The sequence below is a fragment of the Cydia splendana genome, chromosome 1 (genome assembly GCF_910591565.1).
Source record: "Cydia splendana chromosome 1, ilCydSple1.2, whole genome shotgun sequence".
Lineage (NCBI taxonomy): Eukaryota > Metazoa > Arthropoda > Insecta > Lepidoptera > Tortricidae > Cydia > Cydia splendana.
This window is the reverse complement of record NC_085960.1, coordinates 32,694,105-32,711,765: the sequence shown is the minus strand read 5'-3', so window position 1 is coordinate 32,711,765 and position 17,661 is coordinate 32,694,105. Positions and strand designations below refer to the sequence as shown.

Below are 17,661 nucleotides of genomic sequence, written 5' to 3'. Positions count from 1 at the left end.
AGTTTTCTACGGTTATTTAATGTAATGTCCATTTTTTATTGTTTAAAGTTAACTTAATCTTAGTTTTAGAACGACTGTCACAAACGTCAATGTCGTCAATAATATGCCAATGACACTGACACACGTTTGTGATATCACTGCAGCGGTGTTTGCACTATTCCTATTATTTTTGTGTTAGAATGTAGAATTTATACTGAATATATAACCAATTATAATTTTAAACTAAAACATAGAGAATAAAAAACAATATGTGGTCTATAATAATTTTAGTAATATTCTCAATTATTGCTTTTCTGATTACCGATGAATTGATACCCAATTTGAAGGAATTGTTCATAAAAGCTGGTTTAGGTGGCATAGATTTATGTAAAACTAGCAAGGAGAAAATGTAAGTTATTACAATTTGATATCCATAACTTTATAAAGCTTTTATATGTTACTTTAACTATTTCTTAAATTGTTTCTTTATAAACTTGAACTCTTGAACTTTGCTTATAATTAGTATATCATTATGGTTTATCTTGTTAGCAGTATAAATTATCTGACTAACCGTATTGTTTCCAGTCCTGAAGCATTGGGAGTAGTCTCAGGATGTGTTTTTCTGGTGACATGTTTCTTATTCATTCCTATAGTTTTTGGCAACAGCCTTATGGACACTGCAAATTTCCCTCATAACGAAGTAAGTGGTTTATTAGTATTAAAAACTATAATTTCACCTTTGTAGTGAGTCTGAAATATACCTAGTACTAGTACAAATTTAATAAAAAGATTTTTATATGTGCCATTTTCAACCAAAAGGGTACTTATTGTCGGTTGTCAATAAGGCGCTATTTCCATATAGGCTTAATTTGAAATCAACCTTATCGACAACCGACAATGTGGTACCTTTAATTTGGTTGAAAATGTCACATATAAGTATTTTCTATGTATGTTTGTAGTTTGCAGAGTTGTTAGCAGCCCTCCTGTCCATATGCTGTATGCTGCTGCTAGGGTTTGCAGATGATGTGTTGGACCTGCGGTGGCGCTACAAGTTACTGCTGCCCACTATAGCATCCCTGCCTTTGCTGGTGGTCTACTATGTCAATTTTAACTCCACTACATTTATTGTGCCAATGCCTTTGAGGCAATGGCTCGGGGTATCAATTAATATTGGTTAGTATTTTTAAAGACAAGTTAATAGTTAAGACTGTTAATTTGCATACTAATATGCATTCTTTTGAAATAAACAGATTGACCAAATTATTTGTAAATAGAGCATGATCTGGCTAATCTGGCACTAATGCTGGCAGAAGCATAAGCAAGCTGGCAGCTGGAAGGCTAAACTAATGGATAGTTGGAATTGGAGAGAGGAGTCAACCCTTGTATAAGTATTTTACTTATGTGTTTTAGGTATATTGAAAAAGTATAACAAATAGATTTAATAATAGACACTAAATTACTGGTTTTTGGCTATTTTGAAATGAACCAGTTTTTTAATGCAGCTTCATATAGTTCATATGCACTACAAAAATTTCACTACTTCCAGCTGTACAAAATTTATAAATGTATTTTCTAACTTTTTCTATCTGAAAAAAAAAATATTGTTTTCAAGAAAGTTGAATATTCTGTTTCAGGATTTCTCTACTACATCTACATGGGAATGTTGGCAGTATTCTGCACAAACGCCATCAACATCCTAGCTGGAATCAACGGCCTGGAGGTTGGCCAGTCCGTGGTCATCGCCATCTCCATCATCATCTTTGACATCATCGAGTTGAGGGGAGACCAGTACAAGGCCCACACATTCTCACTACATATCATGATCCCTTACTTGACTACTGCACTAGCATTGCTGAAGCACAATTGGTAAGCAAACTTTTCATTGGAAAATAAACCTTGTTTGGTAGCAGATAAAGTGCAATTTGACTTTTAAGTAGTGAGTATGAGTAAGTAGTGAGTTGATGCTTGTACCATCGCCCACACTATTAACTGTCCATATATTAAGTGTTGCTGTTTGTAAAAAAAATTGCATTTTGACAGTTTGTGGGTACTTTAAAATAAAAATAAAAATTCAATTAAAATTCCATTTCCTTCCAGGTACCCGTCCCGAGTGTTCGTCGGCGACACGTTTTGCTACGTCTCCGGCATGACCTTCGCCGTCGTCGCCATCCTGAGCCACTTCAGCAAGACAGTCATCCTCTTCTTCATACCACAAGTCATCAATTTCCTCTACTCAGTACCACAGCTTTTCCGTTTCATACCCTGCCCCCGCCATCGCCTCCCTAAATACAGCGCTGAACTAGATTTACTGCAACCTAGTAGAACTGTCATAGTTAAAAAAGAAATGAAACTATTAGACTCTTTGATGCTTGAAATCTTAACTGTGCTACGCTTAGTAGATAGAAGAGAAGACAATGAAAGCATAACTATAAACAATTTGACTTTAATAAATTTCTTTTTAATCAAACTTGGGCCTATGTCGGAGGTTAGATTGACGACAAAGTTGATGCTCTTCCAAGTTTTATGCACTTGTATCGCATTTTTAATAAGATATCCGTTGGCGTCATATTTTTATGACACGTAGTTAGGTAAGCATATTTCCATTTAGTTTTAAGGTAGATAAATACTAAATGAATGTTTTACAAGTGTTGTTTTCGTTGCGTTATTTATATTTTATGAATATATTTTGTCATGTAACTAAACTAAGAATTTATAGTTAAACTGATCACAATCGTCGAAACAGTTGACTAATCATATTTGAACCTTATTACTAATGCCATACGGTCCACTAGTAAATAGTCAATGGTGTGTGTAACTGTACAGTCAGCATCATTAGTAGCTGTTTGAAACTATGTGCCAAAAGTATCTGCCACCCTCTATTAGAGCCAGCCAGCTTTTCAGAATGGAGATAAAACTACAGTTTTCGTTCACACGTATTTTCTAGTCTAATTTATCACTACACGTGCGAAGCCGAGGCGGGTCGCTAGTTCTACTTAATATAAAATACACGACTTAACAAAAATAGATATGACTTCTATTTTTGTTAAGCTTTTTCAGAACTACCGATACTTTTGACGCATTTGACGCTTTTGACTTTTGATGGTTACTGTAGTAACAGCAACACTCTTATCTGACCTCGATGTACCTTATGTCTTTGTAATAAGGTTCACATTGTCAGTTGACAATGGATTCGCATTCTGGCAATCACGTTGTGTATAAATGGGTGAAAATTGCCTTGCCAAATGAAGAAATCATTAATCCTTGTATGATCTGATGAAATGTTCAAAGAGATAGATTATCTACAAGTTAAAATATTAGGCATGTAAAATATTCCGTATTGACCGATTTGAGATAAATATTAACAAAAGTAAAGATGTTTTTTATACACCCCGGATACTAAAATTTTCTATACAAAATTAAGTAATTTAGGCAGTAGATTGGCCAATGGAACAGTCATTTTATTATCTGGGATATAAAAATATACCAAAAAAAATAACATGAAAAACTACATAAAATTGTTTTGCGTGGTTTTACTAATAATTAGTCAAAACACAGATATTCATATACCTAATATATATTAAAATCAGACTTTGTTATACTATACTATAAGATAAGTGTTTCATTTAAAAAATTCCATACCTAATAATAGGGTTACAACCTGTAGGTTCAGACACCTTCGGTAATTGGGGCATGATACGAGGTTGATAACAATAGACGCGAAACGTGAAGGAAATGCTGTCTTATCAGTCGGCTTGACTCGTGTAAATATTGCTGATGGTGTAAGCTTGCCTACTTATTTGCTGTTTTAGACCTTATTTAAGTGCAGTAAGGTCTATTATAACAGGTGCTTCTTGTTAGGTGAATCTGCGCTATGGAAGCTTGATAAGGCTTTCTGTATGGAATTTGAGACAACAGCATTGCTAACAGATCGTTTATAGACCTCGTTGCAATAAGGTGTAGGTACGTTAACGATGATGCAACATAGATACATCTATTTATGATATTTCACAATTTTTTCTGTACATCTCGACTTTATTTCACGGTTGTTTTGTTGTTTATAGGTATGTACAGCAGTCTGCAGCAGAAGTTGCTAAGCGGGCGAGGTGTTAAAAATTACCTTGACACGCTCTTATTCTCTTAACAATAAAGTCGCGTAAAGATCATTTTGACCACCTCGCCCGCTTAGCAACTTCTGCTGCTGACTGTACCTACAGTCGACGTCAAAGATATGTTTACACCTCACTCCTTTATAATAAGGCGAAAAATGTAGGCATATCTGTGACTTTGACTGTGACTGTGGATACATATAAATACGACTTCCTTGGATTTCGGGATAAAGGATAGTATTTATATAGGGATTGAATCATGGTAAGATTTGTGGGTTGAATTCATTGTATTATAAACTTCAAAATTAAGGTCACTACTATGTGTAGATATATTTTATAACTTATGTCAATGGAACAAGGTGTAAAATACAACAAAACATAAATTAGCCATTTCAATTACAGTTTAATACCGACTCCAAACTTTCTAACAAGTCACGAACAAGAGGAAACAGATCATTTTCTAGATACAACATAGGTAAGCCGACTTACGGTCACCACACATTGGCGCTTCCATACTTACTAATACCTAATACTAATTTAGTATGAGGGCGCGATCTATTATTCAGTTCCGCGGAGTCCATGTTTAGGATCCGTTGGTACTCTAGGCGAGCGGTTTTCAAGTAAAAGAGCGCCTACGAGTGGTGACCTCGCGGTCGTGAGCCTTTCATAAAGCAGGGTATGTGAAAGGAGAGAAGTAATTTGTTTTAATTAATTATCTGTCGGCGTTAGCGTCGAGCGTGCGTTTCGTGGCCGAAGCATTAGTAGGTAGTGAGGCAGATAGGTATTGCGATTTTGTACAAATATAGGATTACAATATTGTTAACCGTATTAGTCTGTGTAGGTATATATAGGTATTACGTGTATTATAGCACCGTTGTACTCTATTATATAAGTAAGTACCTACTTAATATATCGATTATTGGATTATTTGGAGTTTAGTAAGTTTTAAAATAAACGTGACATCAAGCGGTGCACATAATAGCAAAATAATATTTTATTTAAAATTATCAATATCATTTAATCGAGAAAAGTAAGATCTGCCACATTTGAGAATCATCCGTTCTCCCCATCCACCAGTGACTACCTATCTGTTTAATTAATTATTCTAGATTTGACTACAATTGGGTAGACTGTTTGGATACAAAGTAATTCTCGATTTTGGCTAGATTGCTAATAATAAATTTATTTATAAATACATTTTAAATAACCAAGCTTCTAATACATTTTCGCATTTCTCTCAATAAATTCAATTTTATCAATACAGTTAACATTCAGTTTAGCCAAATATCGTACAAAATATTGTCTTCAACGTCGTTCTCGTTGATGACCCTGAGCGTCTTGAGGGTCTGCAGGTAGAAGGTCAGCTCCGAGGTCACCACGCCGTGCTGCGGACTGCCATTCGCTACAATATTCATTTTCGCCAACTGCTCTCTCAGTTTATCCTTAAAATTATCATGTACCCTTTTATAAATGTTTCTTATTTGTTCAATTGGCAATATATCTATCAACGCTTCATGTAATTTAACTAAGTGTTTAGAAATATTTCGGAATGTCTGTGAAGGAACTGGAGGTTTAGCGTCCCACCCGGTCAGCTGCGAGCAGAGCATGTTACTAACTATGAGGCATATCTTATTTTCTATTTCTTGCTTATGGCTAACAATATCATTCTGAATACTATCAAAGCCAGTCATTGATACCTCTTTTGACTGTAACTGGCTAAGCTGTTCCTTGATTATGGGCAGAAGCCACAGTAAGACCTGCAGAGACCTGGATACTAACGCTAAGTTTGAAGTAGAGATTGTTTTCAGCCCGGCACTCTGTATTGCACCCGCCCCCAACACCAACTGACAACAGCGGGAGTTGAACAGTCTAGTCAATTCTAACATGCAGTGGACCAAGTACTGGACGATGACTGGAGACTGCTTTGTCGCATCACAGTATTCCAGAAGGATTTTAATCAACAGCTGCACAGTGCCTACAACTGCATATATTTCTTTATTTATAACTAAGAATTTTCCATCAGATTTAATAGTTTCATATAGTTTTGTAGAAATATCGTTAGAATTAGATATCTTGTCAATCAATTGTTGAAGTTCAACAGGGACATCAGCACTTTTCCATCGCTCAGCGTTGAGCGTAATTGTCAGTTGACTTCTTCGGTCCGAATGTAAATTTTGAATATATTTCATAGCAAAGCTCCTCAGTGCCAATTTCATTGAATTGCTGTTGTGGCCAGTCATTTTTTCTAACTCGTCTGAAAAATTCTCAATTAGCGTTGACAATTTGGATAACTGAGTCAAATCTGAGAACACAAAGTCCTTGTCAGATTTGGTGACAATGAGATTGGCACATCTCTCATTGCTGTAGTCTGATAATGAAACAATCATTTTGTCCAACTTTTCTTCCACAGATAAGAGCTCTTCAGGGGTCCACATTTCTTCACTCTCATTTCCTGTCACATCATCCATTTGGCTGATTTCTATTACTAAATCTCTTAAACACAAGATCCTTTTAAATAGCGTAATTAAATTTGGAGTAACTTTTTGGAGAAATACAATACTTTCATTGCACATTAACGAGGTGTTGTCTGCATTAGATCCTCTTAGAACTACCTCTGTGTTGCCATCTCTTTCTGATACTATCTCTATTACACATTGCTTGATTGTAGCCTGAATTGTGGTCATAGCCTCCATTTTAAAAGTTTCTATAAAGTCAAATTCTTTTAATCTTAGTATCCCAGAAACTATAGACACAATTTTATCCCTTTCTGGTATATCTGTGAGGTCCTTGGGTGGCCTATTTAAATCTGTCACTATAAATCTTTGGAATTCATTGCTTAACATTTTATGAATTAATCTTTTCATTTCAGTCAACTGTGGTGACAAATGTCGGAATGCCTGGATCCTCGCAAGTTGAGTGGAAAGCACTTTTTGTGTGGAACTGATCAAGTCCAAGGCAGCTACGTAGTCTGAAGTACTCAAGAGGAGTTGGATCATGGGTTGGGTTTGCTGGACTGTGCCTATTAGTTTAAGTAGTTCATGCACATTATTTAAGTTTTGATTTATTCTTGTGAGGCTAACTAGTTTCAATGGATTTTCAGTTAGATTGGTTTTAACTGCATGAATGTTGTTACGGGTCGACCGCACAGTCTTCACTGCCCGGGCCATTTGCTCCATAATCGTGTCATGTGACAGCATAGCATGGAAAAATGCATCAGATTTCTGTGCAACTTGCTTTGAAATCTTCATCTCTATAAAATCTAGGTACGTACTGAGCGTCTCTTGCAAGGAGCGAACAGCCGCACTTGGGTCTTGAGAATCCACAAGGTTCGGAAAAACTTTGCTAAACACATTTGGATCATGTAGCTCAAATGTCTGTTCGTAGAATATCTCTGGAACCTCACAATTCGTTTCAACTACAGGGGTTTTAACTTTAACAGCTAGGTTTTCTTTAAGCTTGCAATGTCTTCTATGCCGTCTGACAATTCTTTTACAATATGCCTCAAAATGTAATAATGTTATTTCTGGTACATATGGACTAGGCTGTATATCTACTTTATCCACAAACCCATCTCCCCATATTTTCGTAAAAAAGTTACTCTGCTTTCCTCTGTTAGGATCATTTAATACTGCAGGGAGGTTTTGAGATGATGAATAGAATGTCCAGTCATCTTCCACTTCGTCCTTGGCGAACAGGTGGTACTCCCTTACGTGATACTTGAATCCTGCCTTCCGTAAATCTCCAAACTGCAGCGAGGCACAAATCCCATTAGGTCCATATTGACATAAGATAATGGAGCCTTCCTTGATACTGTGCCTGTCTTGAATATGCCTGGAAAAGAGACGAATTAAATAAGATTCATGAATATAAAAAACATTAATAGTATAACAACATATAATATAGAAACCTTTCAAATTCCGTAGTGGTGCTGAACAGAAGATTGGGGCAATGTACACAGTTCTGCCAGGTTGGCGTTTTCTTACAGAGCGTGATATTGTCCTCCATAACATGTTTGTCGCCACGCCCAATATATAATATTCGAGGCAACCTAGTTTAATATTGTGTATTATCATCTAGTATTTCACATTTCCGTAATCCAGATCACGATACCATAGCAAGTCAGAAAATGACAATTGACATCAATGCAATGACATGAGCTAGTGACTGACGAACGAAACGAAACGTAGATACGAAATGTCAAAGTGACAACTTTGGGTTGCCATACTTACGTATTTTAAATTAAAAGCCGTAATAGGCTACCGCACTGCACCGCGACCTTGGTGAAGTCAAAATATTTATTTCTCGCTCTAACTTATTAAACTTATAGCTGCGTCCTAAACGCACGAACGGCGATCACCTGTCCTGAACTCGGAGTAATTAACAATGGAGCCGCCATTAACAGGCGTTCCCCTCTGTCGAAAATAGGCGGCCAATGGTCAATCACATGTCAACCATATGTATGGACTGACGTTTATCTGACATGACGTACCTATACATTTGATGTGCCCCTCCCCCGCAAAAAACGGCAGACTATTTTGTACCGAAAATTTTAGAGATGGCGTCTCCGTTGGTTATATCCTCTAAGGGTGATATAAACTAGCAAAAAGCAGAGCTTTGTAAGGGCTCGCGGAGTTTTTCTACCTAAACGTATGTACCGGACCGCGACTTTGATCCAATCCGAAGTTTATTTCATGTTCGATCGAGTGGGTGGGTATGTAATAAGTCAGTTAAGGCCGTAACACACTATCGCACCGCACCAAGGTCGCGGTACGGTGCGATAGTGTGTTACGGCCTTTAAGAGCGCAATTATAAGTGAGAGCAAGAAAGACAAATACTAACCGGACCCCGGTTGCTGTCAAGTACGCCTGTTTGTTACAGCTTTTACTTTGTCCATTAAAAACGTCTCCAGACGACAAAATCAAATTGCCAATATCATCCACACGTAATATACAATTTCATAAGCGCTTATTAGATCCTACACGGTCGCCCAGTACTTTTTGTAAGGATGCCAACTGGCTTTCCTACATAATGTTGGGTCAGCGAGCCAATGTCCTTGAATTTATTTTTGCGTCCACACCACACAATTCAGCGAAAATCTATCCCGTCTGGACACCTACTGGCGGTAACCACACTGCTCCGCACATAAACACACACACACAGTTCCACTAGGTACAGCCAAGGTTCAGCATTAGCTCTATCTTGGGTCCTGCTCTTCTAAGTGCTCGTTAAGACGTGTCAGATGACCAAAACAGCGTGTGCCTATGTTGCACCAAACCTGAGTTCCACTAGGTACTGCCAGGGTTCAGCATCAGCTTTATCTTGGGTACTACACCTAAGTGCTCATCAAGACGAGTCGGATGACCAAAACAGCGTGAGCCTATGTTGCAACAAACCTGAGTTCCACTACGTACTGCCAGGGTTCAGCATCAGCTCTATCTTGGGTACTGCTCTCCCAAGTGCTCATCGTGACGAGTCGGATGTCCAAAACAATGTGTGTCTATGTTGCATCAAACCTGAGTTCCATTATACCTAATGGAACAATGGCAGTACCCTGCCAGGGTTCAGATCCGCTCTATTTTGGTTACTGCTTTCCCAAAGGCTCATCAAGACGAGTCAGATAACCAAAACAGCGTGCGCCTATGCTACACACCACCTGAGTTCCACTATGTACTGCCAGGGTTCAGCATCCGCTTTATCCTGGGTACTGCTCTCCCAATTGCTCATCAAAACGAGTCGGATGACCAACAGTGTGTGTCTATGTTGCACCAAACCCGAGCTCCACTAGGTACTGCCAGGGTTCAGCATCACCTCTATCTTGGGAACTAACTCTCCTAAGTGCTCATCAAGATGAGTCGGATGACCAAAACATAATGTGCCTTAGTTGCACCAAACCTGAGTTCCACTAGGAACTGCCAGGGTTCTGGGTCATTTTGTTGAACTGCACGCCGTCGTTGCAATTGGCGTGCAGTCGGCGTGTAGTTCCCATACAAGTTGCAGTCGTGTGTCGGCCCTAAGTCACTGAAGTTTGTATTAATATGCTTATCTTTATTTATAATTTTAGCAGTTCCAATCAATAGTAACACCAAAGGCGCCATTCATTAATTACGTAAGACAATTTTTGCCAGGTTTTGACCCCCTCCCTCCACTATGTAAGAAATAATAAGAATAGGCTGACCCCCTCCTTCTCCCATTCCCCTATATTACCATATATTACGTAAGAATCTAAAGGAAAAATTGAGTACCTACACGTTTGGTTTGTAGGTATTAGTGCTTATTTTTCAAAAAAAAAAATTTTTGAATGTGATATATGTACCTGTACAAAGGTACTTGAGCTCGTTTAAGCTAACTCTGCACCGTGTTTGATAGCATAGTGTGGAAGTATTATTATTATGTATTTTAAACGTCATAATTTCATAGAAATTAAATAAAAAGTCGCATCTTTGTGATCTTACGTAAGAACTATGAAAACCCCCATCCCCCATGTAAGAAAAAATAAGATATGTTCGACCCCCCTCTACCCCAAAATCGTCTTACGTAATAAATTAATGGCGCCAAAACTGTTTCTCGAACTGAAAATACCCTGATTTAAGTTTGCTAACACAACATGATTGATCAGTTCATCAGCGTCACAAAACCAAAATTGACCTCCGCAGTGAATAGGTATACAGCAAGATTGATTGTTCTAGTAGCTAAATTGGGAGTCAAACCAAGCGAAGCGAGGTGGGTCTGAATCCAAAATTTTAACCCACTTTTGTATTCATCGTTGTTAATGGCGTAAGCGCCATCGACAATATTGAAATTGAAAACACCATATAGGTATCGTTGTCTGAGTACCCACAACACAAGCCTTCTTGAGATTACTTTGGGGCTTAGTCAATTTGTATGTCCAATATTTATTTATTTTTTTACTAGTAACGCCATCTGTTAGAGAAGTAGATAATTATTACATATTTAGATTAACCAACAGATGGCGCTAGTAGTAATACAAAGTGTTATTACTTTATTTTATTTTTTTAGGTTTATAAAATTATATTTTTATGTTTGATAACACATCTAGACATGAATTTACATTACTATGTCAAATTTCAAACCTAACAGTGCAGTAGTTTTTCCGTAAAGTGTACCACAAGAATGCATAGTTCGTCGAATAGTGATAGGGCTCGCTTCGCTCGCCCTAATAAAATATTATAGGTACTAATTTTTCGAACCTTGTTGTTCACTCCTATGTTTTGGGCCCACTATTTACATTCATTTTACATTACTCATTTACAAATGCAAGAATTAAATGATTTGTCGCATTTCGTTGCGAATTACGAAGCGACGAATTCGCGTGCGGCGATGACTAGATACCTATAAATACGGTACTATGGCGCTCGTTGTGCATGGTATACCCTGCGGCGCGCACCGCATCTCCGATAGTCTAATAAAACATGGTCTTCTCTTCCCAGAGTGACACAAGCCTACGTCACAATAACATTGCCCCTTTGTATAGCGCTATCGCATACTATCATATAGCGCTGTCGCATGATGACGTAGGCTTGTGTCAGTCAGGTGACCTAGAAAAGACTGGAAGAGAGTACCAGGCGGAATATATTATTATACCATGGTGTTATACCATGCGGTTTACTTTGCCACTTTGCATACAAATAGAGATTCTACAGTAGGTAGGTACTTACTAAGTTAAAAATCGTAGCATCGGACGTCGCTCCGAAGTGCGGAGCAGTGTGATAAGCGACAAAGGAAATGTTTTTATCGAACGAGCGAGCGAAGTGAACGAAGTTCTTACATTCGACTTGGGACACGCGGCTGGCTGCACGTCCCGGCATTTCGATGTTTTTAACCTGAACTATCAGAGGATAGTTTGATACTCAAGAACTTAAGTAAATTTGTTCTAATTTAAATGAAATTGGGTAAATGTGTAGTTGAGGGCATTATATTTTAGTCATTAAATTATGAGCATGCTCGATCAAGGGGTTATTGAGCTAGAAGAGCTTAGAAGGCTAAAAAGCTATTTGTGAGGGGTCTTGCTATTCTGGTCATCTTTTTGTAAGAAAGTATGGTCGAGTTTGGTATCAAATGAAAGTGCTCGGCTTGCACTTTTATAATATCGTTTTTAAATTACTATTTTGAAATAATTAGCAAGTTAAAAATAAACATAATACTTATAGGTATTTGACATTTGACAGGAAATATTTCGGCTTACCACAGATACAGTAACAGTTAAGGGCTCCACAGACCTTGTAATATATCCACGCGATTTTTGATCCATTGCCGCCTATAGTGGGACATAAAATAGTAGAAATTAAATTAAATGTAACTCTAAAATTTCCATACTATACTCGGTCAAACAAGCTTAATTGTCAGTAGAAAAAGGCGCAATATTAAAATTTTCCAAAAAAGCCCAGCATGATGCTGGGCAGCGACCAGGACTCGCAGTAGCCGCGGCAGGCGTTGGTCGTGATCTTGATGTCTTCACCGAAGAGCAACTTTTAAATACACTTACGTCTTCCGACTCCATTATGTTGCAGCACTGCCCAAGTGAAGTGACCGGGTGCCGCTTAAACCCCAGCATGATGCTAGGCAGCGACCAGGACTCGCAGTAGCCGCGGCAGGCGTTGGTCGTGATCTTGATGTCTTCACCAAAGAGCAACTTGTAAATACACTCACGTCTTCCGATTCCATTATGTTGCAGCACTGCCCTAGCGAAGTGACCGGATGCCGCTTAAAGCCGAGCATGATGCTAGGCAGCGACCAGGACTCGCAGTAGCCGCGGCAGGCGTTGGTCGTGAACTTGATGTCGTCACCAAAGAGCAACTTGTAAATACACTTACGTCTTCCGACTCCATTATGTTGCAGCACTGCCCCAGCGAAGTGACCGGGTGCCGCTTAAACCCCAGCATGATGCTAGGCAGCGACCAGGACTCGCAGTAGCCGCGGCAGGCGTTGGTCGTGATCTTGATGTCTTCACCAAAGAGCAACTTGTAAATACACTCACGTCTTCCGACTCCATTATGTTGCAGCACTGTCCCACTGTCACATTTTTGATCCATTGCCGCCCATAGTGGGACACAAAATAGTAGTAATTAAATAAAATGGATGGATTTTTCTAGAGATGCATCGGATATTCGGTTACTATCCGGTATCCGGCCCTTATTTTAATATCCGGCCGGATACCGGATAGTAACTTTGCTTGATTTCAGAGTAAACAAATTGGATGTAAGAAACAGTCACGGTCATATCGTACTTACTCGTTTATTATTTCAAAACAATTTTAACATCCACTCACTTGCACGCGTAGGTACCAACTCATTTCGAACAAAGGAATGAGTCCGCGCCAACGTACCGAAATGTAGGTATTGTTCCGCCGGCCGAATATTCGGCGGCCGGATACCGAATATTCGGCCGATGGTCAGGCCGAATATCCGGTATCCGGTATCCGACCAAACAACTATCCGTTGCATCTCTACTTTTTTCTACTGACTGAAATGGCTTGACAGACTATAATTGTTGCCAATGCTTACACATTTTACGTCACTAATGTGACAGCTCCGTAGAAAGTGGCGCCGTCATTTATTAACCGACTTCCAAATCTCAAAAGGAGGAGATTCGATTGTGATTTTTTTAAATGTTTATTACTCCATATTTAATGGGGACTATAGCCCAAGCCCTCTCGCGCATGAGAGGAGGCCTGTGCCCAGCAGTGGGACGTATATAGGCTGAAATGATGATGATGATGATGACTCCATATCTCCGTCATAACTGGACCGATTTTGATAATCTTAAAGGCATGCGTATAGAGATTTGTGTATTTTCACCAGAAAATCAAGAATTTACATTAAAAACTGTCGCATTTGATGAAGTGGAACTGCTGATGAGGATCAGAATAGAACTCTTCAATTACTACACGTTTGGCGATTTCGAATTTCGATTTTGACGGAGCTGGCCCTGGAGCCAGACCTGACCCGGATCCGGGCTCCTGGACCTGAACCCGGACCTGGACCCGGACTTGGACCTGGACCAAGACCTACTCGGAACTGGACCCGGACCCGGACTCGGACCCGGACTCGGACCTTGACCCGAAAAACCACTGATACCTAAGCTAAATAAATCACTATGATTACCTACCATAAAATGTAGGTATAAAGTATAATGATGTTAAATTTACTAGCCCCTCCCGCTCAAACCCCCGTACACCGCATCGCACGTGCCGTTAAGTGGGTTAGGTTAGGTTTGAACTGCGATCCTCACAGAACTGTCGTCAAGCTCACCATACTTGTTAACCTATCGAATGAGATGATGCCTTTACTGATACTGGTTAGCGATATGTAATCATACTACATACCTATATGAGGCCTGGACGTTAGTGAGATGACGATTCACTCATTGCTGGTGTCCTACTTTATTACCTGCATATAAAATAAGTTTCACCTGATTATCCACCTGGTTTCTTGAACCTCATAGTCGCCTCCAAACCTCCCCTTATAGCGACCCCATTCCTCACACTAAGTTTACCATAAGTTCATATTAGCCATCAACAATTCCCTCGGATCACTGTTCACTCTGAATACTGATATACGTTAGTCACAATTTACATGAGGCACATCATTAATCTAATAACACCATAAGAAAGCCGTTGAATTGATCCCCAAAGCAAAATTCTCCCTCCGTATCTGTTCGCACATAACCTCCCTTTCTTACTATCGTTCGGCGTCTACCCTCTTGTCTTGTCCTAAAAAATCACAATAACCTAGAAGCGGTTATTTAACTTAAACATGACTGCGAGCGCCATCTACTCCATGACGCTGGCAACTATTAGCCGGTTCGCATGTTCGCGACACTCCCGCCCCGCAGGAAAAAGCTACTCTTTTAATTGAAATTAGATGTCCATAGGCAAACATGTAAATAAATTAACAATTAGATGATAAGAACACTAATGTGAATAATAATGTATTTGAGCTGTTCATCCTCTGAATGCCTCTCTCGGCTTTGGCGCTGTGAATCGGCATGACCTGAGATTTCGTACCATTTCTGATGATGTCGTAGAAATGTGCTGTGGCACACCGTTTCTGAGACTGATCTGATTGTTCATCTGTATTTGTGCTGAGCTGATAAAGAACAGGATCTTGAGACTGGTCTGAGCATTCATCAATGTTTGTGCTGAGCTGATTAATAATTTGATCCTGAGATTGGTCTGAGCATTCATCAAGGTTTGTGCTGAGTTGATTAATAATATGATCTTGGGACTGATCTGAGCATTCATTGATATCTGTGCTAAACTAACTGATCTCTGATTTGAGAATGAAAGCAGTATCCTGAGATTGGTGCGAGCGACTGAGCGTTTATCGGTGTCTGAGCTGAGCTGAGTAGGATCACGGCTGCGATTTGTCATCTCTGGTCTGTTACTTATCTCTCTATCTAACCTATATCTATGTCCTATGTCTATGTGTATTTCCCACAATCTCGCGAGTTCGGTTCCAAATTGCTCCGAGCAGTCCTTAGTTACAACGTGGCAACACCGATTTGATATCGAACATCGGTGTTGTTAGACAGTGAGAACTCAATTCTCGCTATATTTTATCTATGACTACCATCTGTGATGTTCTGATGTTTTATGCTGCTTTGCTCTTATGATATCGTTAATAACTTGTTTCACTACTTCAAGGGTCAGAACTTCTACTACAGCAGACGTATACATGATGACCAGCATAATTTGCGTAATTAAACAACTGTAACTTTATTAAACACCGCGGCGACCGCGCGATCGAACCATAGTTATTACACAGACAAAAGCGACCGTCTTATCCGAACGTGACGTGTATATGTAACCTAAGTTCCCACTTCTCTTCACTTATTACTACTGGCAGTAATCTACTATGTGAAGTATTTTAATATACTTGCTTATTCATTAAACCTACTGCTGACATATCCATCTCTTCGTGTATCTACTTCATGTCCGGCAGCCCTCCCCAGCCAAGGAAGAATTACGCTATTCTCATTTAATCACAAATCAACATGTAAAAGAAAGAACGTATCTACAACTCAAGAGAACCACATTATTTTTTATTTTCTTAAGCTAAGCTAAGGATATTTAACAGACTTGTCAAATCAGGCACTTATTTCGAGTCAAGTCGCCTTTTCTTGTAGTTCATTCTGATTTATTAAATAGATATTGTGCCAAAAATTACTGCAGTTTTTATTTTTCTAATCATTTTCTGATGCTGGTGTGAAATAATCTAGTTTAAAAAGATTGGGACAGTCGTGTCAGCCTCTCTATTAGGTATGAAAGCCATCAATGCATTTAACCTGAGCTACACTCAAATAATATAAACTGAGCACTTTATTTTCATCTTGGTTAGTTACAAAACCTGTCAACAACTATTTTTTACTGCGTTACATTTACGTTACCGTGGACCTAAATATACCTAACCTAACCTATATATATATATCATGCTAAGGATCGTAGAAACATCATAGCAAACTGTACCTACCGAGGTACCGATTCATTACGACTTTACATGACTATTCTTTAATTAATGTAACCGATCAGATCTTCAAGTGTAATAATCGCCCGCTTCCCGTACTACGGTATTTTCACTGCTGTGTCTATCAAATTGACCCACTAAGTTCCCTTTATTCACGAATTTTCACTTCACAGCTTTGATAACCATGAGAGACATTGAAGGGTACTCACTCAGTACTCTCAGTAGCAAATACTCAATGTGTGGCAATTAATAGAGAATACAGTGGGCACGGCGTCTGTATACTCTTTAAAGGCTTTCGCAAAGACTTTTGATTTCCTTAACTGGAGTAAAATGTCAGGGTTATGAGCGAAATGGGGATAACACGCCGAGTTATCTTTTTAAAGTTGACCAAGGAGTGCAACTGTTTACTAACATCGGTGAATACATAATGAGTATTGGAAGGCTGTTAGGGTGGTGTCTGAGTTGGTATGAGACTGCGTCCATAAAAGCCGATTCCCACCGGCTTGCCTGTTTTTGGACGTTTGAGCAGAGTTGTAAAGGAAATATGTAAGCCAATTAGCCCCGGCTTGCCTATGGATATGTTTGACGCGCCGCCACTGGTTGATAGCCAACTTATCAATAACCTCAGTTTTGCAAATGACATGACTATAATTAGATTAAGTGTCTGTGGAAAATAACTTGCGGTTCTGTTTCTAAAATTGAGCATGTCAGATATGAGTCCATAACTCCATACTCAGGATTCAGACCAGATTCATACCCCAGGATCAAAAGAAATAAGACGAAGTTGATGCATGTCGATCTGGTAAAATGAAGAGTACCAATACATTGCACGATCTAGAGGCAAGTTGTTGGTTTACTTGGGATCTTAAATAAGCGACGATGGCGTTTTCGACCAAAGGGTGGTCAGAAGAGATCAGATAGCCAAAGCTGCGGTGAAACGACTTTCCAGGGTATGCATATGGGAGAACATACAACCAGTATCACACTAATGCGGACGCCTTGTTTTCTCGATCTTTCTGTACATGTCCAAACCTAGACCATTAAAACTGAAACCCATCATAGGACAGATGCATTTGAGAGGTGGTGCTGGCGAA

At 39.1% G+C, this 17,661-nt stretch overlaps 2 protein-coding genes across 2 annotated transcripts; one reads left to right on the top strand and one right to left on the bottom strand.

Annotated features, from left to right (window-relative positions):
* The first annotated feature begins 135 nt into the window (after nucleotides 1-135).
* LOC134793523 (UDP-N-acetylglucosamine--dolichyl-phosphate N-acetylglucosaminephosphotransferase) lies at nucleotides 136-3,485 on the top strand. Its single transcript, XM_063765117.1, has 5 exons — nucleotides 136-388; nucleotides 565-679; nucleotides 939-1,152; nucleotides 1,614-1,845; nucleotides 2,077-3,485. The coding sequence occupies exons 1-5, from the start codon at nucleotides 249-251 to the stop codon at nucleotides 2,561-2,563; spliced, it is 1,188 nt and encodes a 395-aa protein (XP_063621187.1). The 5' UTR covers nucleotides 136-248; the 3' UTR covers nucleotides 2,564-3,485.
* Nucleotides 3,486-5,241: 1,756 nt separating this feature from the next.
* Nucleotides 5,242-8,266, bottom strand: LOC134793517 (vacuolar protein sorting-associated protein 54). The gene is made up of 2 exons (XM_063765103.1): nucleotides 7,993-8,266; nucleotides 5,242-7,916 (listed from the first exon to the last, which is right to left on the bottom strand). The coding sequence occupies exons 1-2, from the start codon at nucleotides 8,088-8,090 to the stop codon at nucleotides 5,357-5,359; spliced, it is 2,658 nt and encodes an 885-aa protein (XP_063621173.1). The 5' UTR covers nucleotides 8,091-8,266; the 3' UTR covers nucleotides 5,242-5,356.
* Nucleotides 8,267-17,661: the final 9,395 nt, after the last annotated feature.

Excerpts from the sequence above, each read along its gene's own strand:
- LOC134793523 (XM_063765117.1), top strand. The coding sequence starts at position 249 with ATGTGGTCTATAATAATTTTAGTAATATTCTCAATTATTGCTTTTCTG. Across the intron at positions 389-564 it reads AAAACTAGCAAGGAGAAAAT|TCCTGAAGCATTGGGAGTAG; the intron begins GTAAGTTATTAC and ends TATTGTTTCCAG. Across the intron at positions 1,153-1,613 it reads CGGGGTATCAATTAATATTG|GATTTCTCTACTACATCTAC; the intron begins GTTAGTATTTTT and ends ATTCTGTTTCAG.
- LOC134793517 (XM_063765103.1), bottom strand. The coding sequence starts at position 8,090 with ATGGAGGACAATATCACGCTCTGTAAGAAAACGCCAACCTGGCAGAAC. Across the intron at positions 7,917-7,992 it reads ACCACTACGGAATTTGAAAG|GCATATTCAAGACAGGCACA; the intron begins GTTTCTATATTA and ends TCTCTTTTCCAG.